Below are 24085 nucleotides of genomic sequence, written 5' to 3'. Positions count from 1 at the left end.
TAAAGTTTAATAGAAACATGCATTTAATCATTTTATATAACTTAAGCAAGGTCCTGAGAGAATGTTTATGTTTTTATTCATTCTCTTTTCAGTATTCTTGTTGAAATTATATTTAGTTGTTTCTATTTTTTCTTGTAGTAAATAAAGATAGAATTTTGTTTGAATTTCAACTGGAAAAGCATTTTGGGAAATTTACAATGAAGGTTCAATCCATAAGTAAAATCTTATTTGGCAGTAAGTATATCATATAAAATTTTGAAAGTTTCTGCCTATCTCATATACTTCTTTAAACACACAACTAAATCATGAAAACATATATCTTGTGTTAGTAAAAATAACTATAGATTAATTTAATCAAAGAAGTAAAGATACTTATTTTCACTGGCTTAAATTTATTATTTTTATTTTTCTTTAATGAAAAAAGCTCCTTCAGTTTCAAACTATTAATTTGATAATTATGTTCCTGTTTACATAATAGCTATGTATGTAATAGTATCAATACCTTGTAATTATGTATTTTTAAAAAACCAATATTTAAATGATTTTCTATGAGTTTTCTGTCCTGCCAAATATGCTTGGAGGCTTATTATGAAGTTCTGTTATGCAGGTTTATCTCAAAGTCAATTCAAACACAAATATATAAATGAACAGGAATATTAGATGGAAAAAGTTCTTAAGAATGATTCATAAATTATAAAATAATTTATATGGTATATACATTTATTTAATAAGAAGAATGATTTTGTTTTTAGTTTTCCCTTTCCTAAAATGCAAAATGTGAATTCGTCTTAGACATATGTAAGGAAAAATACATAAGTAAATATCCACAAGTAACATCCACATGTAAATCTTTCAATATATAAAAAGGCAACTCCTACCTCCATCTCCAGATCCTGATCCTGCATCTGGGAGGAAAAAAGGAAGTAATTTGTTTTAGCTTAAAAGACATATTCAAAAAATATTTATAAACTTTTAAATTAAATCCAAAATAAAATAAATTTAAAATAAATACTTTCTCCATTATATATTAATATAATTGAAAAATTACTAATATTTAATCTGAAAAACACTCATATCAATGTAATTTAATATCTATAATATAGCTTATAGAATAAATTCTCTATTATTTTCATCTTAAATTTCATGAACAATGTATTATCTAGCTTTGGAATTAATTCTCAAATTTGACTATGTAAAAATTCTCATTTTTATTTTAGTCAATATGAATATGATGCCATTAACAAAAAAATTAAAAACAAGATGTTTATAACAAACACTGAGATTTAGAAATTAAGTAGTCTAAGACTTGTGGCAAATACTCATAATTAAGGCTTATATTCTTGTACATTACATTACAAAGGAAAAAACTGTTTAAAGATGAATATCTTTTTATATAAGAGCTAATACGTTTTCCAAATACCACAACTCTGGAAGAGTCTATCTGTATAAACAGCATCTACTGTTTCTGAAATCCAAAAGGGTGAGCTTCAGGTTTGCCTTTGTGACTAAAATTGGCTATACCCTAGGTGATGTTGGCAGAGAAGACAATAACCTCTCTCTGCCTTCCTTTTACTCCAGTCCTTTCCCCTCCCTCTCACATAATTACAACTTGGGAAAGTTGTCAATTTCTGACAACTCATTTCCCAGAAACACTCAATTTATTCAGTTTAGTTCAGTTCAGTCGCTCAGTCGTGTCTGACTCTTTGCGACCCCATGAACCACAGCATGCCAGGCCTCCCTGTCCATCACCAACTCCTGGAGTTTACCCAGACTCATGTCCATTGAGTCAGTGATGCCATCCAGCCATCTCATCCTCTGTCATCCCCTTCTCCTCCTGCTCCTAATTTCTCCCAGCATCAGGGTCTTTTCCAATGAGTCAACTCTTTGCATGAGGTGGCCAAAGTATTGAAGTTTCAGCTTCAGCATCAGTCCTTACAATGAACACCCAGGACTGATCTCCTTTAGGATGGACTGGTTGCTGCTGCTAAGTCACTTCAGTCGTGTCTGACTCTGTGTGACCCCATAGATGGCAGCCCACCAGGCTCCCCCACCCCTGGGATTCTCCAGGCAGGACTGGAGTGGGGTGCCATTTCCTTCTCCAATGCATGAAAGTGAAAAGTGAAAGTGAAGTCGCTCAGTCGTGTGCGACCCTCAGCGAACCCATGGACTGCAGCCTACCAGGCTCCTCCATCCATGGGATTTTCCAGGCAGCAGTACTGGAGTGGGGTGCCATTGCCTTCAGTTGGAGTCAAAACCACTGAGTCTCCATTTGCTTCTACCTGTTAAGTGGAGACATCACCTTCCTTCTGCCTCCCCCTACTTCCTTCCATTCTAAATACATTTGGTTATGTATTTTTAATGTTAATAATGGGAAATAAGACTAATATTGGTATACTAATACTGATATTCTTTGTCTTACTGGCCTTCATTTTACACTGAATTCTCAGCCAGATTTCAAGAGCCATATCAAATGCCATGTTTATGAATTTGTGTTTGTTGTTTTAGACCAATTAAAATAAAATACTACCTCTACTTGCTTGCCTCAATGACACTTTATTGAAAAGCACTCATAGAGGCATGATGTATGAAAATCTATAGAAGACTGACACAGGGAAGAATGAATGCCTTGCCAATAATTCTCCTTGTCATTATGTTAGACATTAGCACTGTCATGAAGGAGCAGCTGTTTTGAATTGTCAGCCTTGGTGGATACCCAGACTAACATATCCATAAGAGTTAATATTTTATTAAATCAAAGCCTCAAGTCATTAACTGCTTACATGACTAAGGAGAAAGTCTTTGGGTCAGCCTATCCTTCCCTTTGGCCACCTCATGCGAAGAGCTGACTCATTGGAAAAGACTCTGATGCTGGGAGGGATTGGGGGCAGGAGGAGAAGGGGACGACAGAGGACAAAATGGCTGGACGGCATCACTGACTCCATGGACATGAGTCTCAGTGAACTCTGGGAGTTGGTGATGGACAGGGAGGCCTGGCGTGCTGCGATTCATGGGGTCGCAAAGAGTTGGACACGACTGAGCGACTGATCTGATCTGATCTGATCCTTCCCTTAAAGGCAAGTTAATTGGTAAAAAAATTTCATAATTAAAACCATCTTGGTAAATGTAGACTCAAATAAGGATGCTAATTATTCAATTTGACTGGTTTAAGAGAATAGAGGAAAAAAGGCTGATGCATTCATCTCAATAGCAGGAAAATAGTCCTGTCAACTGAACTGAGTCCTAAGACACAGAGCAATCACTTTTGGACAGGACAGTGCTTGAATGGTCAAAGTTGCTAAAGTCTACTTTTTGTATCTTTTCACAGCTAGAATTTTAACTGACTTTATTTGAATTAATTTGAAAGCTTAAGTTATAAAATTACTTATACAATCATCAGAAGTTAATAACAGGTTGTATTATTGTAGCATTTATACAGTCTACCTTTGTTTTAGTTGTATGTATATAGCTTCTTATTCTTTTCCACTAAGAGTGTAAACATCTTTAAATCAAGAACCATGTCTTATTCAGCTCCCTACATATATATACACCTAAGAGGAAATGAATAAAAGCTGATGGATTCCAAACTCCAAACATACTCATTGGATAACATTAGGAATATTATTCAACCATTCTAAGCTTATTGGTCCTCTAATCAATGGGTAATGTCTATCCTACTAGACTACTTTGAGGATAACTGCACAATGGCACATTTTAAATGCTTATCACTGTGTCTGGAACATAATAATTAAAAATTTGAGTGAACATCTTGCCTATTCATCTATATGTTTTCTATTAAATACATATAGCTGGAGAAAATCTAGAAAAATGGCAGTAGTATTTTGGCTTGTATTACCCATGTATGTTTCTAAAAATTCAAGGGGCGTGATCCTTAAGAACATTTGTGTTTGATTTGAGCCAAATTAAGTAGCTAGTGAAGATAGAGGAATAGACTGAAAAAAAAAAAAAAGGTCACTTAAGTCATGGCCTTAAGTTAAGTCAAGTGAGCCTTAGGAAACATTACTACAAACAAAGCTAGTGAAGGTGATGGAATTCCAGCTGAGCTATTTCAAATCCTAAAAGATGATGCTGTTAGAGTGCTGCATTCAATATGTCAGTAAATTTGCAAAACTCATCAATGGCCAGAGGACTGGAACAGATCAGTTTTCAATCTAACCCCAAAGAAAGGCAATTCCAAATAATGCTCAAACTACCATGTAATTGCATTCATTTCACATGCTAGCAAAATAATGCTCAAAATCCTTCAAGTTAGGCTCCAGCAGTACGTAAAACAAGAACTTCCAGATGTTCAAGCTGGTTTTAGAAAAGGCAGAGGAACCAGAGGTCAAATTGCCAACATCTGCTGGATCATAGAAAAAGCAAAGGGATTCCAGAAAAAACATCTACTTCTGCTTCATAGACTACACTAAAGCCTTTGACTATGTGGATCACAACAAACTAAAATATTCTTCAATAGATGGGAATACCAGACCACTTACTTGCCTCCTGCAAAACTTGTATGCAGGTCAAAAGCAACAGCTAAAACTGGACATGGAACAATAAACTGATTCCAAATTGGGAAAGGAGTATGTCAAAGCTGTATATTGTCACTTCGCTTATTTAACGTCTATGCAAAGTGTATCATGTGACATGCCAGGTTAGATGACTCACAAGCTGGAACCAAGATTGCTGGGAGAAATATCAATAACCTCAGATAAACACATGATACCACTCTAATGGCAGAAAGTGAAGAGGAACTAAAGAGCCTCTTCATGACAGTATAAGAGGAGAGTGAAAAAGCGGGCTTAAAACTCAACATTTAAACAAAAAAAATTAAGATCATGGCACCCAATCACATCACTTCATGACAAATAGATGGGGAAACAATGGAAACAGTGACAGACTTTATTTTCTTGGGCTCCAAATTCACTGTATATGGTGACTGCATCCACAACATTAAAAGACACTTGCTGCTTGGAAGAAAAGCTATGACAAACCTAGACAGTGTATTAAAAAGCAGAAACATCACTCTGCCAACGAAAGTTAATATAGTCAAAGTTATGACTTTTCCAGTAGTCATTTACAGAAGTGAGAGTTGGACCATAAAGCAAGCTGAGTGCCAAAGAACTGATGCTTTCAACCTGTGATGCTGGAGAGGACTCTTGAGAGTCACGTGGATAGCAAGAAGATCCAACCAGTCAATCCTAAAGGAAATCAGTCCTGAATATTCATTGGCAGGACTGATGTTAAAGTTCAAGCTCCAATACTTTGGCCACCTGATGTGAAGGGCTAATTCACTGGAAAAGACTCTAATGCTGGGAAAGATTGAGGGTAAGGAAGAGAAGGGGATTGACAGAGGATGAGATGGTTCTATGGCATCACTGACTCAATGGACACTGAGTCTGAGCAGACTCTGGGAGATAGTGAAGGACAGGGAAGCCCGGAGTGCTGCAGTCCATGGGGTCACAAGGAATTAGACACAACTCAGCAAGTGAACAATAACAATGACAAGTCAAGGCATCATTATAAAATCATGATGGGAAGCTTTAATGGTTCTTTGCTATAAAATGATTCATCTTGGCAAATCAGAGACAAGTAGCCTACTAAAGCCTTATTAGTGAAAGAGAAACCTAAGAAAAGAAGCCATGTTATTGGACCTGAATCTATACTCTTAGTCAAAACATTTCTTATAAGGCAAAAAAGAGAAACTGACAGTGAGGCTATTGAGCAGACTGCTCAATAGGAAACCATTTTCCAGATAAAAAATGATTTGTAAATTCAACGTAATGTAATAAACATAAAGTTATTTTTAATATGTTTTATGTTTATATTTTTATATTTTAGTATCAATATAAATCTTCTACTGCCTTTTATTCTTAGAAACCACAACTTGCCATATCCATTCAATGTCAAACGATGCAAAATCTATGAAGAAAATAAGAATCTCTTTTAGATCAAAAGTCAGAACTCCAATTTATTTAGTCAGACCTGGTTAATCAAAATTACTTTGGTCCCTCCATCATTATTCAGATCAAAACTCTTAGATTTACACGTCAATGGAAGATGCATTCAGCAAGACCGACTTACTAATTAAATCCTGTAGAAATTTAAGTCTGTGAATAAGCTAGGGATGGGTTACTCAATTGTGATTAAATGTTCTATTTGGTTAAGTATTTTCATAGTATAACCAATAAATTAGGGACTAGAACTGAATAAATGAATGAATCAAAAGAATGTGATTGCATGTGCTGACGAAAACCTGGAGGTTGGCAAGTAAGCAACAGAGATTTTTCTACCCAACGTTGTTAACCAAACCATAACTCCATGATTGCTTATTATGACTACCCACTGATCTTCATTGCTTATTGTCAGAGACAGACAGATATCCTACATGATTTTGAATGAGTAAATCCATTCCTTAGTACTCTAGCATTTGCCTACATATTTCTGGTTCTGAGAGTAAGAAGTTCCTTTTTTCCTATTCCATTTGTCCTAAAGTGTCATTTTTCAGTAGCTCTGATGGATTGATTTTTTATAATTAGTTTGCTCCTTGTCTTTCTATTTTTCCCATGCTTACTCTAGGAGTAGCATGGTGGTCCTCCTCTTTTCCTACTGAGAAAGATGGTCCAAGTGGCAATGATCTGTTAGCTTCAGCAAACAAGAAAATGGTGCACCAATCCAACTTGCCTCTCACTCACCCTTGCAGGAAGGACATCCACATTGTCAGACAAAGAATCAAATAGGAGAAAAAACTACTTAAAAACCAGAACCGAAGAGCCTATGTCATTGTTCACAAGGAAAGATACCTTTCTTTTCTGCTAATTCTTAGAAACTTTGGTAGTTCCAGTGCAAACTGGAACAGTATTATCAACTACTAACAATCAATAGGCCTAAGATAATCTTTTTTTAAAGAATATGAGACCTTTTCTTTGCTCATACCACTCTGCTCCAGCCACCATACACATGATTTTTAATATAATTTCATAGTGTTATCTAAGAGGGACTTTTCAATAAAATAGACCTTTCTTGACATTATTCTATATTTCCTTTTTTGAAGAAAAACAGATATATCATTTTAATGATAATAATAATATATAATTATTATTTTCCTTAAATATGCTTGTATCATCAAATTCCTCTGAAATTATGACTCACAGAAAGATGCTTATTTGCCATTAGGAATAAATTTCAAAGGATACTAAAGTTTCTTTAATATATGTGATTTTAATGTCAAGCCTAACCTGAAAATTCAGCTTCATTTTATAGCACTGGTTTATCAAGTTGGGCTTTTTTCTTCTTGTTTTTTCTCTCTTCTTGTAATACTATTCAGCTCTAATAACCATTGTACGCAGAAGGAAAACCTGAAAAACTAAAGAGCACAAGAAGGTGCTCTTTGTCCTTACTTGCTTTAGAGCGTTCTTGGTACAGTATGACTAAAAAGTTTTGTGGGATCCCAGGCTCACTAGTGGTTCTAGAAAGGACAGCTGTCTTTAGAAGTCATGTTCATCCCCAATATATTCTTCAATGTAATCTGCTCAGTGTTAAGAACAGCATTTTGTAGAGCTGCTAAGATTAGGCACATCTTAACCTTCAAATCCAAATCTGCAAACTGCCTGTCCTCCAGCAAACAATCCTATTGTTATAAACAATCAAACAAACAAAATTTATTCCTGCATAGATTACTTTCTATATATTTGGCAGCTGAGCAGTCAATCTAGATTTCTAATTGTTATTCAATGTCTGTACTTCATTAAATAATAGATGTATTAAAATCTACCAGCATCCTTATGGTAGATTTATCTTTCTTCCAGAAATAACTTGAAATGTAAAGAGACATAGAACAGGAATAATGCATGCTTGATACAAAAGTATAAGAGGCTTGCCTAGCCAATATATAGTCTGAATTATTTATCTGGATAATAATAAACAGGACACAACAGGAAAAGCAAGACATGGTTTTGGATTCAGAATCCATTCCAAAGGTTTTCAGGCGTCATCAGGATCACATACATACCTGTGGCACAGGATCCTTCAGACACCACCAGTATCTCACTCTGCTGTTTGCACGCAGCCTGCCGCAGATAACACTCATTCTGATAGCTCTCCCCATTGGAACCACACACAGGCACATAGTCACTGTTGCACTGGGGAGGACACAGAGGTAAGCCTGTGGTTAGTACTGGAGTTTACGTGCCTCTGACATCTCGAACAGAAACCATCATTTACGAAAGATAGCACTTGTCTTCATTTTCAGTGATCCCCATTGTATCCAGCAAGTCTTTGACCTTGTAAGAATATCAGTCAAAGATATACAAAAGCAATGTCCAGTAAGCCAAATGGTCATCTGATTCAGATGGGGGAAAATCAGCTGCTAAATCAGGAAAATCCAAGAAAGTGATAGGACAAGAAATAATAAAAAGATATAACAACAAAAGTATCAATATTATTTACTTTTTTTTCTGATACCCATCTGGCTTGGTAGAAAAAATAAGAACATGTTATGACATTCTAGCTATTCAAAAATAGTGTCTATCTGTTTTTGGAGCAGAAGTATATAGCTGAAATGCCAAAGAACTCAGTTACTCTTTAGTATGTTGTTCCTCTGTTGAATTTGAATCTTTACAAATTCTTAAATATTTGGATAAGACATCTGAATTCCTAATTAAAGTTTCATATATCTTTATATCATTGGATATTGACAGAGATACAGTATAGAAAGAAACAACAGACTATGTAATACAGAAAAAAAGTCAACTACTGAACCATATGTTAACTTGATTGACTATTCAAAAGTCTGAGTATTAATGTATATTTCATAAAATGAAAAGTTCATTTTAAAACAATTTCCTTCCAAAAACGTGCACATTTTATAATGGAAATCAGGCAACCTACAGGGTATACTCATTACAGCACAATCACACTCTAAGGCCTTAGAGATACTTGGCTGTGTTCTATACCTGCTAATTACACCAGTGATATGATTATCTCATGATTATTACTACTGATGGGCTACATTGTTTAACTATAACAAATGTAATGATCAGGACAATTATTTATAAATACCTACCCATGCCAGAAATTAAGTACAGTAAGGCAAATCATGTATATACATGCATGTGAAAATGCTTTTCTGTTTTCTAGTTCTTATTAAAATACTTGGATTTTTGATCTGCTAATTCATAACATATGAAGTAAACCAATGATTTAGCGAAATGGCTAGGGTTTTCATCTTTATAATAATATTTCTAAAAATCTCTCAAAAGTTAAATTCAACTCAAGGATTTTTATGCAAAAGAACAAATTTTAAACACGGTTATAATCTGATGATATACAGATGGCTAACAAACACATGAAAAGATGCTCGACATCACTCATTATCAGAGAAATGCAAATCAAAACCACAATGAGGTACCATTTCACGCCAGTCAGAATGGCTGCTATCCAAAAGTCTACAAGCAATAAATGCTGGAGAGGGTGTGGAGAAAAGGGAACCCTCTTACATTGTTGGTGGGAATGCAAACTAGTAGAGCCACTATGGAGAACAGTGTGGAGATTCCTTAAAAAACTGGAAATAGAACTGCCATATGACCCAGCAATCCCACTGCTGGGCATACACACCGAGGAAACCAGAATTGAAAGAGACACGTGTACCTCAATGTTCATCGCAGCACTGTTTATAATAGCCAGGACATGGAAGCAACCTAGATGTCCATCAGCAGACAAATGGATAAGAATGCTGTAGTACATATACACAATGGAGTATTACTCAACCATTAAAAAGAATACATTTGAATCAGTTCTAAAGAGGTGGATGAAACTGGAGCCTATCATACAGAGTGAAGTAAGCCAGAAATAAAAACACCAATACAGTATACTAACGCATATATATGGAATTTAGAAGGATGGTAACGACAACCCTGTATGCGAGACAGCAAAAGAGACACAGATGTGTAGAACAGTCTTTTGGACTCTGCGGTAGAGGGAGGGGGGTTGATTTGGGAGAATGGCATTAAAACATGTATAATATCATATAAGAAATGAATCGCCAGTCCAGGTTCGATGCAGGATACAGGATGCTTGGGGATGGTGCACTGGGATGACCCAGAGGGATGGTATGGGGAGGGAGGTGGGAGGGGGGCTCAGGATGGGGAACACGTGTACACCCATGGTGGATGCATGTTGATGTATGGCAAAACCAATACAATATTGTAAAGTAAAAAAAAATTTTAAAAATCTGATGATAAACCTGAGGTTCATTTTCTCACTCTATTTTCTTAATATATCTGTACTTCCTTTTCTAATCAACCATTTAGCTCTTACCCTTTGCCATTATGTAATAATAGATTCAAACCATTTTTTAAATGATATAACACAATGTTCTCTGAAATGAAAATTTTTTGAGTCTGACTTTGCATCTGTTATTGAAAAACTTAAATATAATTTTTCACTAATAGTTACGTAGTATTCTCCGAATAGTATATTCAAATTGTATGACACATAGTCACCATAACTGCTAACAAGGTAATATAGACACCAAATTATATCTATTTAAAAATTATTTAAATATGATTAGATTGAAATATTTTAAATATGACATATTTTTTAAATCTTTATTTCTAGTTTCTTGTCTAGTTATTCTGGAAGTTTCTATTCCTTTCCATAGTTACATAATATGGCTCATTGACTCAGGCTATCTACATTATTATATTTGAAAACATTTTGATAGGAACTTTTCACTCATGAGGATTTTAATTCAATAGGCAACTCACTTTCCAAATATACATACACCTGAAAATTGACCCACCATAAAACTGAACATTTTTATCCCTACTGGAAAAAAAAGGCAATTAAAAAATGTCAGTAAAGAGTTAAGTTTTCCAATAAACAGCACTGACATCAAATACATGTGCGTGGTGCTGATGTCAGAACTGTGACCAGGGAGGCAGGTGGATGGACCAGTGTTTGATAAATGGGCTGTGTTCAGGATCAGGACAATGTAGGGAGGATCTACGAGGACCCACTAAGACTACTAAGAACATGGAAGACAGACCAGAAAAAGTGAACAGTTGGTAACATAGTCAGTAGACTTGCTGACCCTTTCAGTAGGCAGATGAGAGTCATAATTACTGCAAATGGCTGGGCTAGTTAGTTCCTCATGCTTGTGTCCTAGCATTCTTGTTCTGGGTTACCTTTTAATCTTCATCTCCAACCCTGGTTACAATATTTTGTGTGTAGATGATCTGGATCCACATTTTCTTCTTTGTAATCCCTAGAATTTCTCTATTTATCTTTTTCATCTACTTCTGTAGATTATTCAGATATAGTCAGTAGATGGGGAGTGAGGGGTAGGAAGTATTTATTATCTCTGTCAAGTGCTAGTACACAATGCTGATATGCATCTTAAAATACGAAATAAACTGATAAAGTGCTCATATGCCACTTCTGAGGGATGGAGTACGCCAAATGTGAACAGTGCTAAAAACAGAGCTGCCAAGTTCCATGCACAAGCCAAAAGGGAGATTTGTATGGAGTTGAAAAGAGCTTAACTGTAGATTATCAGCACGCTGTTTTTGGCCCTTAGTAACATGACTTGCACTCATTAAAATGAATAACACACGGAGGAAGTATACTCTAAATCACTAAGGCTTAGAAGTGGAAGTCTCGTCCCATATTCTCCCATTTCTGAGTGTAGGACCTTGTGTATATCACTCAGCAATAAAATATTTAACAAGTTTATAGCTCAGTTCTCCCATTTGAAATGGTTAACTGGGGCATTTGGGAGGATTAACTGAGTCATGTTTCAAAATGCTTTGGAATATTCATTTATAAAAAGAAATGTAAATTATTTGTCTTTCATGATATATACTTTAACTAGCAGAGTTACCATCTAACATGGACACCAAGGCATGCATGTCTAAAAGTGGAAAAATAAAGGAAAACAGGCTAACCCTAAGTATAAAAATGAGCTTACGACTACATTAAAATATGCCTAATTTTGAAACTATATATATTTTTTAGTGGTAACCATGAATATTGCTCAGTTTCAGAGGAAGGGACAGATTCAGATGTTAGGTGACGTGCTAAAGGCCACATTGTTGGCTGGTAGGAGAGAAAAACAAGACTCAAGCCCAGATGGTTAAGCTCATAAATGTATGTGTTGTCCAAACTTCCTCTCAGGGGAAAAGTGATTCTGCTTTCCTTCAGATGTTTTAAAAATCTTAAGTTTATTTTCCAACTTTGTGTTTTTCAGTGAATGATTTTGTTCCAAAATTTCCACATTGCTTAAGAAAGCAGCAACATGTTACACCAGTGAATTCAATGACTTGATGCTCTAGAATATATGGAATTTGTTTTGCTACAAATGAAGAAAAAATTCATGTGAGAAGTTTTTCATATGATCTATTGCTTGTTTGATTAATAAGAATTTCTTTTAACTGAGATTTCAGCATCTAGGAGCTATGCATAACTTGTATTTTATATATTGTCAGCACCTTCCCTAGTCTGGCATGTAGAAGGCGCTCCACAGATGTTAAGTGAATTCTGTTATATTCCCACTTGTCAAAGGCTTAGGAATAATGGTTTAGGATATGGCACGTTTCTCTTCCAAAAAAGCAAGAGATAAAAAAACCTGCATATGTCCCAATTCTTTGATCATTCCATAGGTAACTTTTACTTCTCTGTGACTACGTTTTTTCATGTGGAACTATTTTATGATTTTAAACAAGTGGGCAGGCCTGTGACTATGGTAAAAGTGACTCATATCACTTCTGAGGCTAGGTCATTAAAGGATGTAGCCTCTACCTGGCTCTTTCTCACTCTCTGGATGCTCGCTTGCCCTTTAAACCCAGCCACTGTACTATGGGGAAGGCCAAACTAATCCAAACAGAGGGATCTATATGGAGAAGGACCAAAGTCCCCAGTTAACAGTCCAATATATGAGTGAGTCCTGAGAGGAGTACAGAACCAAGCCTTTGAGTTCCCTCCCCTGCTCAGCTAATGCCAAGAGGAGCAGAGATGAGATGCTTCCATTAAACCCTGTCCAACTGCAGATTCATGAGCAAAATAAATGTTCATTGTTTTGAGCCACTAAGTTCTGGGCAATTTGTTCTACAATTCTAGTTACTGGAACTATTGCAGATCTAGGGTGTAACTTGTTAAATGAAAACAATCAAATTAAATGATATTTGTAAAACATAAGGCTTCACAATATTTTTAAATTATAAAGTGATCATTGATCATTATATATTAATTGATATGATCAGTAGTATCTATGAATAGATGCATCTGTGACTTCTTTACTTCCTCTCTTCCTTCTTTTATCCATTCATCCATCCATCCAGCCAGCCAGCCAGCCAGCCTTTTGTCCATCCACTGTCTCTACATTTTCATCCCATGGTTATTTACCAGAATGACCAGGATACCATTTGGTATGCAGAGAGCAAGGAAAGATGCATGAGATTGCATACTATTTATGGAACTCATATCATCATCTAAGAATTAGTTGTACTATTTTTGATATCAAGTTGTGTATAATAAATTGGCACTTTTGTTGTTCTTATTACTGTTTTTATTTGCATATGGGCTTCCCTAATGGCTCAGCACTAAAGAATATGCCTGCCAATGCCTGCCAATGCAGGAGACAGAGGTTCTATCCCTGGGTCAGGAAGATCCCCTGGAGAAGGAAATGGCAAACCACTCCAGCATTGTTGCCTGGAAAATCTCATGCACAGTGACTAAACAACAACATAATGTCCTAGAAAAAAATTAGATGTTGTGTCAAAGGACATAGATTCTTGCTGTAGGATCACCACTTAGTTGTAAGTTATTTATATTTGTGAGCCTTAATCTCATCTGTAAAAGGAGGAAAAAATAATTACCTCACTGAGATATGAGAAATAAATGAGATAACATGTTTGAATGGTAGAATATGATTATTACAAATCATCTAAGAGAGGTGAAGATAAATATTTGTTCACCTTAATGTTCCAATAGTAATTCAAACTGGAAAACATCGATTACACACATATATACCCAATACTCTTTGAAGTTTATCTCTCAGCCAGAAACCATAGTTTGCATCCCATTTTGAATAGAAGAATTTGGACTTGTATCTGAAATCAGGAGAAATAGAGTAGATGACTTAAGCTGATCTAGAACAGTATATAGGAAAATGGATTTTTCAGGATATCTGCCTTTTTCATCAGACTGAGCAAAACAGAAAAAAATTCTCAAATTCATTTGAAAGTATTGGAAATACTGAGTCAAGATACTCCTAGCTTAAAATATCTATTTTTCTTTTCACAACTTGTACATTTTCTTTGATCTTGAACTTAATTCAGCCACTCTATATTCCTGGTAAGTGCAGAGTCTAAATTTTCCACTAGGGAAATGTTTATTTTCACCTGACAGACTGACAACTATTGCAAAGCACAAACTAATAGCAGCAGTAATCTAGTAGTAAATTTAAAATGCTACAGACATTAGGAAAAGAAAATTTACATTTTGGTTTCTAATTCAAACTTGCATTCACTCCCCTAGCCCTGTCCCCTGCAATCTATCCCACTTAACAATTATCTAAATTAATGACAAATGTAACTGGCTAGCCAAATGCATAAAAAACATAAATATCTTTGTTGACAAAAGTTTTACTAAAACCCTTTGTGCAACCTGAAAACTGAACACAATTTCTTTAAAAAGAAAATTATACGTTTTCTTTTAGTAGCATGCATCCATTTTTAATTTTACGAACTCCTTTTTTTTTGCCTCTTGGTGAAATCTTGTTATACTTATGGCTTTTCATTTGAGGAACATTCTTCTTGGTTCATTTTATATCGTTCATGGGTTCACATCTTATGTCTACCCTTGGTTACGAAAATAAGACATATTTCTGGGAATTACAAACTAAAAAGAAAAAAAATTGACAAAATCCTGTGGGCTTTTAATTAATAACTTATCCAACTTATTTTCCCCTCAGTTAACGCTTGGGGAAAGTATGACTTGCAGGGTTCTTATGCTCCATATCTCTCAAGTAGTTCACTGAGAGAACATAATTAAATTGTTCAGTATGGCTGGAGACCTTAGAAATTGGTATTGCATGAATATTAAACATGCATGCATGTTTCCAATACTCTAGCCTGGTTTAAAGACTATAGTATGGGCACAGCAAGACATACCTACCGGGTGGTGGTGCACTGTACAAGTGTCAGCTGTTTACTAATTTTCTTAGAAAGAAAAAAATAATGTCCGAGAAGTTTTTAGCTTATTTATAAGCCATTCAAACCATATTTAAATGTGAATTCCCTTCTATCACTGGGAGGTGATATTAATCTAAAATATTTAAATTTCATCAACAATTCTAAATATTACATACAGTTGGCCCTCCAAATCTGGGGCTTCAACATCCACAGATTCAATCAACTTCAGAGCGAAAATATTCGAGAGAAAACATTCCATAGAGTTCTAAACAGCAAAACTTGAATATGCCACTTACCAGCAACTAATTTGTACTTACTTTGTATTTACAATGTTTACATTGTCTATATATTATATAATAAATAATCTAGAGATGACAAAGTGTACATGAGGATGTGCATAGTTATATATAAATTATACATAATTTTATATAAGGGACTTGAGCATCCTCGGATTTTGGTAGTTGTGGTGATGCATACTGAGTGACCTACGGATACTGAGTGGATACTGAGTGACCACTGAACTATAACAAATTTTAGACTTGAATTTGAGTTCTAATATTTGATTTGTTTTATATCCTTTTTGATTTTTTTTTTTTCAAATTTTACTTACAACCTTGGAAAAGTTTTCCCTATCCCCAGTATATAGCTTCCTTAATGGGAATATTTTCTGATTGAAACTTATCTTAGATTTCATGTGTATTATAAAAAGTAGTTCAATAACACTTTAAGATATCAGTAAGCATCTATAAATACTTGAATTATAAAAAACATATTGAAAGAGAAAAGTTTTAACATTCACATGGTAGAAAGCATTTGTTAGATGATGACTATAATTATGAGATTGAGCTCTATCTTTAAAAAATACTAATAATCCAGTTTTGATAACATCACTGGGAAATCTCTCTTTTAATTTTTATTTATGCTTTTAACATTAGGCAAAGCACATTTTCCTCGTTTATGAAATGACTTTTGTCTATTTGCATTCTTTCAGATTCCTAGGAATTGTAATTGAATGTGGTAACCATGAAAAGTTGGCAAGTACTAATAAGTGTCATGATTTCCAAACTACCACAGTAGTTCTGAAGTCACATTGATAAGGAGTTCATTTAAAAACTCAACTAGATTGCCAAAATAATAAAACCCAATACCATTAAAACAGAGCACTATGATCCAAAGAAGATAGCCTCAATCAACAGAACAAAAGTATAAACCCGCACTTCCAATCCAACAACAATTTTGGCTATTACGTTGACTTATAGTATGCATGTTAGAAGGGGCACAGAAACCTACTTTTCTGTTGATACACCAAAAGGACAACCTGAAGCTTTCTACCTCCAGTGGCATTTATAACTATAGCACATACATTTCTCCAAAAAGCTGTGTCTTTTTGACATCAGTTGGCTCTCTTGCCAGTACTTTTGTTTGATGCCAGCTTTCCTCTTAGATTGCATAGCTATAAATTGCCAAGTGATGGGCTGTAAAAGAAGATCTCTGCTTTGCAGTTTCATTAGTAAATTAGAAGATGCAAATATGAGATTTCTTACCTTGAACTGACAGACGCATGTCACAGTGTCTCCAATTCTTAAACATTCACCATCAAATTTACAGGTGTTAGTGTCACAGAGGAAGAGATCATTTTCTCTGTCATCATAACCTCAAATTTAAAAAGAACATGCCAGTCATTAAATGTTACAGACTTGAACAACAACAAAAGATATATCTTTAAGCTTTAAAAGAATTGCCCTAAATTTTAGTTCCAACAACCACAGCTGTACTACAAGGTCATTTTTTACTGATAACCCCCCCAAAAAATTCTAGTTAAGTGATTAATACTAGTTTCTCTTTCACAGTTCTTTTCTAGTCAGTTGTCTTTGAATATTCTTTTTTTTTATTTTGATGATGCTATTTTATTTTAGTTTGGGTTAATATTGGCAGTGGTAAGTGAATATTTAACATTGCTTCATAGTTTCATTATTTTTTCTCATTAAGTAGACTACAGTTTATGACCCTCAGACTTCACATTTTAGAAAAGAGTTGGTGATGGTCTCAGAATGTCCTTTCATTATTCTTCCATTTTTAATCATTCTTTTGCTTTAAGATCTGCAACAACCCCTTATTTGGAATTTCTCCAGACAAAGAGGAAACAAAGCTCCAATAATAAAGATAAACAGGCACAGTGTTTTTTCTGATGGTCTGTCTGACTCAAACGAAGATTGATCACCTCCAAGTTAACAGGGGTAGAGGGGATACAGGTTCTTGCTAATCTGCCTGGAAAACCAGTTTATTTTCTTTAGTTTCTGCAAATCCCTGTTAGGTATCTGGTAATAATGAATTTCTTAACTGTCATCCCCAATTTCATATTTAAGTTAGTTATTTCCTAAAACAGTACCATAGCTAGGGATGAAACAAACTAGTCATGTTGGGTTACAAATCTATCAACATTTCAAATAATTGATTTGGCAGGTTACTTAATATTCCTACGGTAAAGCACCTAAAAAGTGATTAGGTACCTGCAAAGTGGGACTTAGTCTTTCCAAAATAACATAGATGCATGCATGAGCCATGAGGAAGTTAAAGAAAACATGTTTAGCTTTATGAAAATGCCAAATTTAGAAATTCCCCAAAACAGAACAAAGGCAATATATTGACCCAAATCTAACAGGGTTACAAATTTCAACTTGTCTTTATAAAGCACAAGCCACATGATGTATAATAATTTTCCTCATGGAATTTACACCAGTCACTACCCAGCATGGCATATTCTTTTATCCTATGAGTTACAGTTGGTCATTCTCTCTTCTCCAAAGTTACATACACTTCAGCTCGCATATATCCCTAAAAGCCACTTTATTCAGAGCTAGATTCAACTTCGGCAGAATTATATATACAGGAGATGAAAAATTACATACACACTGGCTAAAACTAGAACAGACCAGACCTAGGGGACAATATCCAGGCATGCTAATGGAGTTTAAAATGCCCAAAACACCACAATCGCGCCGGTAGTTATGAGCTGTCATGATGAAAGGCGAAGCTACTCGAACAGTGCAGCAACTCCTATCCTCGGTTCCTATTTAATTAGGAGACTTTAGCAGAACCAAGCTTGCCAAGCTCTCGCATTCAGACTCTGAAGGGACCCAAGCAAGCAAGAGCGCCTGACGCACTCCAAGGAAGCCTGCCCAGAAATGGAGGAGCCGGCGCCCACTCGGGTCGGTTCCGCCCTCCGCCCGCCTATGGGTGAGCCTGTGGGGCCTTGGTTATACCCACCCTGGCCTGGGAGACGGACGAAAGATTCTTGTCTCAACTTCCTTCGACCATTTAGGAACTAGGAGAGGCAAGAGGGAGGCATCTCGGTGATGCAAAAAGAACGTCTTTTGCAGCCAAGTAGAGAAGGCGCTGTGTATGCGAGTGGGGGAGGCGGGTAGAGGGGCTGAGAGAGAGAAAATGAATGTCTTGGAAACCCAAGATCCTCTAGAATTTGTGTGACCCGGTCTTGAATGCCAGACAAGTGCACTCTCATGGTACTTTTGCTAGTAATCAATGTTTCCCCTGCAGTCACCGTTTGATTTATTGCTTTCTCGCTCGTTCTATCTCCTAAAGTTGTTTCTCTCTGGTTTCAGCTAGACTTCTTTCTTTAATGATAGAAAAGGTTCTGATTTAATGTTTCTTCAAGGACTGGTCCTCTTTTAAATGAATCCACAAAACCTCGTTTACTATTTCTTAAAATCTCCGCAGCTAATTTAAGTGCAAGGATGCAAAGGTTCCTTTACCTGCACTTCCTGTGCACCGCCCCCTCAGGACCCCCTCCCCTTTCCTTAACGGCCTGGAACAGTTCTCCTCTGGGTGGAGGTCGGTGGTCTCACGGTTTGGGAGCGCTGGAGCGGAGGAGCTGGGGAGAAGCACTTGGGTAGGTTGGTCTGTGCCGGAAACAGCGCGTTTCCTCTGCGGGGCTAAGAGGTCGGGGGCTGGGGTTTCGGACTTACCAGAGCAGTTCCAGCCGGTGGGCGTTTGGCAGTCACTTAAGGAGGTAGGGAAAGCTGCGAGCTTTACCGGGCGGGCTACGATGAGCAGCATCACCGGCAGCAGCAGCAGCCAGCAAAAGCCCTCACAAAGTGTCCAGCTGCTGCACTGCCGCGGGGACTCCCACAGCACCATGACTAGTTCGCGTAACTCTGCAGCAGCAAACGGCTTCGGGAGAATACAAGATCGCGGGGGTCAGGCAGCGGGCTACTGAGCATCCCGCGGACGGCGGCAGCAAAGGCGGCGGCGGTGGCAGTGGCACCTGACGGGGAAGCAGTAACCAAACCCGCGCATGATCTCCAGAGTTTCAGCAACATCCAGTGACCCGGCTCAGCCCCGGGAGCGAGAGGGTCGTCCACGGAAAAGCTGCGCCGGGGACGCGGGAAGCTGCTGCCATAAGCAGAGGGCTCTGGCAAGCCAGGACAGCAAGAGGAGACCGAAGTCAAGAGAGCAGACCAGAGGAGCCCAAAGAGGCTGGGTGGATGGAGAGTCAAAGCGCCCTGCAGCCTAGCAGCCGCCTCTCGCGCTCTGCTGCCCGCATCCCTCTGGCGTTTGGGAAGCAGCAGGTCCTTAGCCCGCCCGGGATCACGTGGGAACTGGCAGTCGGGCGTTGATTGGCTGAGCGGGATGCAGGTCCCGGGAGGGAGGGGTCGGCGAGGAGGTGCTAGGAGGAGACGACGGCGGATGCCACAGATGGGCTAGCTCACCAGGCGCTGGCCCGAGTGGGGCAAGGCGGGGATGGCTCGAGTGAGAATTGCGGGCTGCAGGGCAGGCGACTCCCTCACCTTTAAATACCACCTGCTGTTTCACTCTCTGCCCCAGGACGCCCCCTACCGAGCGCTGGGTCAGATCTAGTGCTCCTCTTCCGTGCGTGACCCCGGGCTTCTAGCGCCCGCCGCGGCTGGGTGGCGTCTCTCGGAGCTGGAGCTGGCGAGGGTGGAGATGGCCGAGGAGCGGTCGCAGCAGACAGGAGAGGGGAAAGCGGGCACCGAAGAGAGGGCGTCCTGCTGGCGCCCGGCGCTCCAGCGTACAGGAGCGCGCCTCCTGGCTGTGACGGGATACAGGCTGGGAATATCGCCGCGGAGAGCCCACGGACGTTTCTCTAGGGAGTAGCAGGAAGCAGGAGAGGGTGAGAGGCGGTGGTGTGAGAACAGCTCCGGCTGGCCTGGAAGCAGCAGCCGTTCCCACAGAAGCCTGCGAACCTAAGGCTGTTCGCCAAGCTGCCTCAACCAGCCAGCCAGGCTCTCCCAGCTCGCTTCTCTCTCTCTCTACTCCCTTCCCTGGCCCCCTGAAACCCCGAGTCTACCCAAGGAGCTGGAGGTTTGAAAGCCCTCTCCCCACCGCACACTCTTCTCCAGCCGGGAGTCTGTGTGGCTGCCTGGGAGGTGAGGGCAAATGTGTTTCGGAGGTCAGGATGGGTTGGGACAAGCGGTCAGAAGGAGGAAGGAAAGGCTGCTCTCTGCATCAGCCACGGCGGACTGCCAGGCGCATCCGCGGGTTGCGGCGTCTGAGAAGAGCGGCTCCCTTCGGCGGCGCGGGTAGTGGTCCTCGGAGCTTTACGCGGGTCTCTACCGGCTCTCCAGTGACCTGGAGGTGGCAAGGAGGTCTCATTCGGCGAGTCTCTGGTTCTGCGCCTTTCATTCTCCGGCCCCAACCAGCGCCGGCAAACGGCGTGGTGAGATCCGCCTTTCGTCTGCTGCATTCTTCACGCAGTTAGACAACACTCTAGCCTAATGGCATTTTAGTCTCTAGTAACGAACGGGACCCGGAGTTTCCCGGGACAAGGATGCAGAGGAGCATTTTCCTCTCGTGACCGGGGTCGTCGTTGCACAGTGATTTCAATGAGTTTACTGTGTGATCATTCAGTGTTTCTATTCCGTGTGATTGTTCTGTGATTCAGGATTTATTTTTTCTCTCTTCTCTTCCCGTACCCTCCTTTCCCTTTCTCCGCTCCTTCCTTCCTTCCCTCCCTTCCTTCTTCCCTGCCTTCCTCCCTTCCTCTCTCTTCTTTATGTTTTTCCTTCTCTTTCTTTCAAGAGCCCTCATCTCCTTTATTTTTCTTTTAAACCTCATCTTTCTGTCTCTCCTATGTCCCCTGAATTTAGAAGAACATTGCGTGACAGCGCCTCGCAGGCAATTAGTGTCCATTCTCAATCACTTAAAAGAGACACCAATACACTTTGAAAACATGGACTATCTATCCTTTGCAGTACCACCCGAAAAACAAATTGTACCCGAGCTATCCTTTTAAGTACTTTAACCTTCAACCTCCTCCCACTTCCATGCTTTTTAACTTCTCCTTTGAGAGATGTGATCGTGCAACACCTCAGTGCCTCAAAGAAATCTTTTTTTTCCCCCCTTTATCCTGTGTGAAACCCATCCCTTTATCTTACATCTCCGCCTCCGCCCCGAGATCCCTCTTCCCATCCCCCCGTCCACCTCCAAAGATTTCTGAATCTCTGTGTGTCTGCTCCTGGTAATTAAGCAGCAGATCCCAGCATTCTAGTTGGTGGCATCGCGCTCCTTACCAAGACTCCATTAAAACAAATCAATTTGACCAGACGTTGGAGGCATCAGAAAATCGGCTTCTAGGCAGTGCAGCTTTCTTTTAGGAAACGAAATACCCATTAGATAGAACTGCCAGCCGATATTGCAAAAACAAGGAATCTGAGATGTCTTTCCCCTGCACTCTTTCGGCATAGAGGGCAACAGAGATACACGCCTAATGTAGATTAAGATTGAACAACTCCCCAGTTCGAAGTGAGGACCTGTCGTTTTCCATAGCAAGGCTGGTGTGGTAACTAATCAGGCTTATGAAAATAAGTCATGCTTGAAACTGAAGGCAAAGTCCTTCAAAGTGTTTACCCAGGAATTATGATAATGAAACAGGACCTGCTAGGGTATGAGTGCTTGGCTATAGAGGTAGGATTTTACAGAACCTCTTAGCCGAGTAAAACTGTTATTGAATTCTCTGCTAAGTAAATTTTTGGCATGCTCTCTAATAATATGTACTCTTCCTAAGACATTTTGCCCAAAGTAACTTAAAACTCCAAAGGAGTAAATTACTGGTTGTGACTGGTTAACAAATGCAGTTGCTTTCACAGAGGTTCTTTAAATCATTAAACAGTTTGAAGCAAAGCCTTTCCAGTAGGAATGCTGTGATTTTGTTCAGCTTACTTTCTACTTAGTGCTGCAATGCCACCAAGAAACAAATTCTGAAACTGGCATGCACCACCAAGTGGCAGAAGAACATCATTCAGTGAACAGAGCATCATATTATTGAATATGTAAATAAAAATGTATACACTATTTAGCCTCATCATTAGTACCAAGGAAGTAGACTAGCCTTAATTTTTATGGCAGTGAAGATTGGATTAGTGATTGGATTAGTGTTTCAATTTTGCTTCCAAAAGGATCAAATACATTTACTTATTAGAACTGAATTTAAAACTAGGTCTATGAATTGTACTTGGTATAGTATATTATATGATTACGAGTAATGAAATCCAGCATATCATGCATCTGTAATACTTCTTATTTTAAAATTCTACACAATATTTTCTTTCAATACTTCTGAGCTGAATCAGTTTATTTGTGGCATACATACTCTAGAATCAACTCTGAGTGGGTAAAATTAAGTTGTTATATTTTTAGGAAAGTAGCACAGAAAATATTTTCCCAGAAAACTTCTTTTAAAGTATTTTTCCCCACATGGAAAAGACATCATTAAGAAGTGTGAGACAACTCAGAGCTTTAAGGGGGGGGGGGCGGGCAGAGTTATTCTAGAACAAGAAAAACTTAGGATAAATAAACAAACCTGGGAAAATAAAGGCAGACTGACAGTCAATGATCAGACAGACCCTTTTTGCTCTCTAATACTTTCTGGATGGACGGATGGATCATAGTGGAGAGTTCTGACAAAATGTGGTCCATTGGAGAAAGGAATGGCAAACCAATATTCTTGCCTTGAGAACCACATGAGCCGAATGAAAAAGCAAAAAGATAGGACACTGAAAGATGAACTACCCAGGTCAGTAGATGCCCAATATGCTACAGGAGATCAGTGGAGAAATAACTCCAGAAAGAATGAAGAGATGGAGCTAAAGCAAAAACAATACCCAGTTGTGGCTGTGACTGGCGATGGAAGTAAAGTTCGATGCTATAAGAACGATATTGCATAGGAAGCTGGAATGTTAGGTCCATGAATCAAGGCAAATTGGAAGTTGTCAAACAGGAGATGGCAAGAGTGAACACTGATAATTTAAGAATCAGTGAACTAAAATGGACTGGAATGGGTGAATTTAACTCAGATGACCATTATATCTACTACTGTGGGCAAGAATCCCTTAGAAGAAATGGAATATCCATCATAGTCAACAAAGGAGTCTGAAACACAGTACTTGGATGCAGTCTCAAAAGGCAAAGGAGAAATGGAAAGATATACCCATTTGAATGCAGAGTTCCAAAGAATAGCAAGGAGAGATAAGAAAGCCTTCCTCAATGATCAATGCAAAGAAATAGAGAAAAACAATAGAATGGGAAAGAGTAGAGATCTCTTAAAGAAAATTAGAGATACTAAGAGAACATTTCATGCAAAGATGGGCACAATGAAGGATAGAAATGGTATGGACCTAATAGAAGCAGAAGATATTAAGAAGAGCTGGCAAGAATACACAGAAGAACCGTACAAAAAAAGAACTTCATTACCCAGATAACCACGATAGTGTGATCACTCACCTAGAGCCTGACATCCTAGAATGGGAAGTCAAGCTGGCCATCAGATGCATTACTACAAACAAAGCTAGTGGAGCTGATGGGATTTCAGTTGAGCTATTTCAAATCCTGAAAGATGATGCTGTGAAAGTGCTGTACTC

The 24085-nt window shown here is 38.4% G+C and overlaps 1 protein-coding gene across 1 annotated transcript in view; it reads right to left on the bottom strand.

The window, feature by feature from the left end:
- TMEFF2 (transmembrane protein with EGF like and two follistatin like domains 2) overlaps window positions 1–19758 on the bottom strand; it is a 279537-nt gene extending 259779 nt beyond the window's left edge. The window contains exons 1-4 of the mRNA XM_086366960.1: window positions 19175–19758; window positions 16736–16845; window positions 8012–8141; window positions 879–905 (exon numbers count right to left, since the gene is read on the bottom strand). Of these exons, the coding sequence (XP_086223086.1) occupies window positions 879–905; window positions 8012–8141; window positions 16736–16845; window positions 19175–19346 (439 nt within the window). The 5' untranslated portion in view covers window positions 19347–19758. The remainder of the gene's footprint in view (window positions 1–878; window positions 906–8011; window positions 8142–16735; window positions 16846–19174) is intronic.
- Window positions 19759–24085: the final 4327 nt, after the last annotated feature.

Source organism: Bos grunniens, chromosome 2, assembly GCF_055505025.1.
Source record: "Bos grunniens cultivar Pamir isolate PY7600 chromosome 2, Bosgru_T2T1.0, whole genome shotgun sequence".
Lineage (NCBI taxonomy): Eukaryota > Metazoa > Chordata > Mammalia > Artiodactyla > Bovidae > Bos > Bos grunniens.
This window is presented reverse-complemented; position numbering and strand designations above follow the sequence as displayed.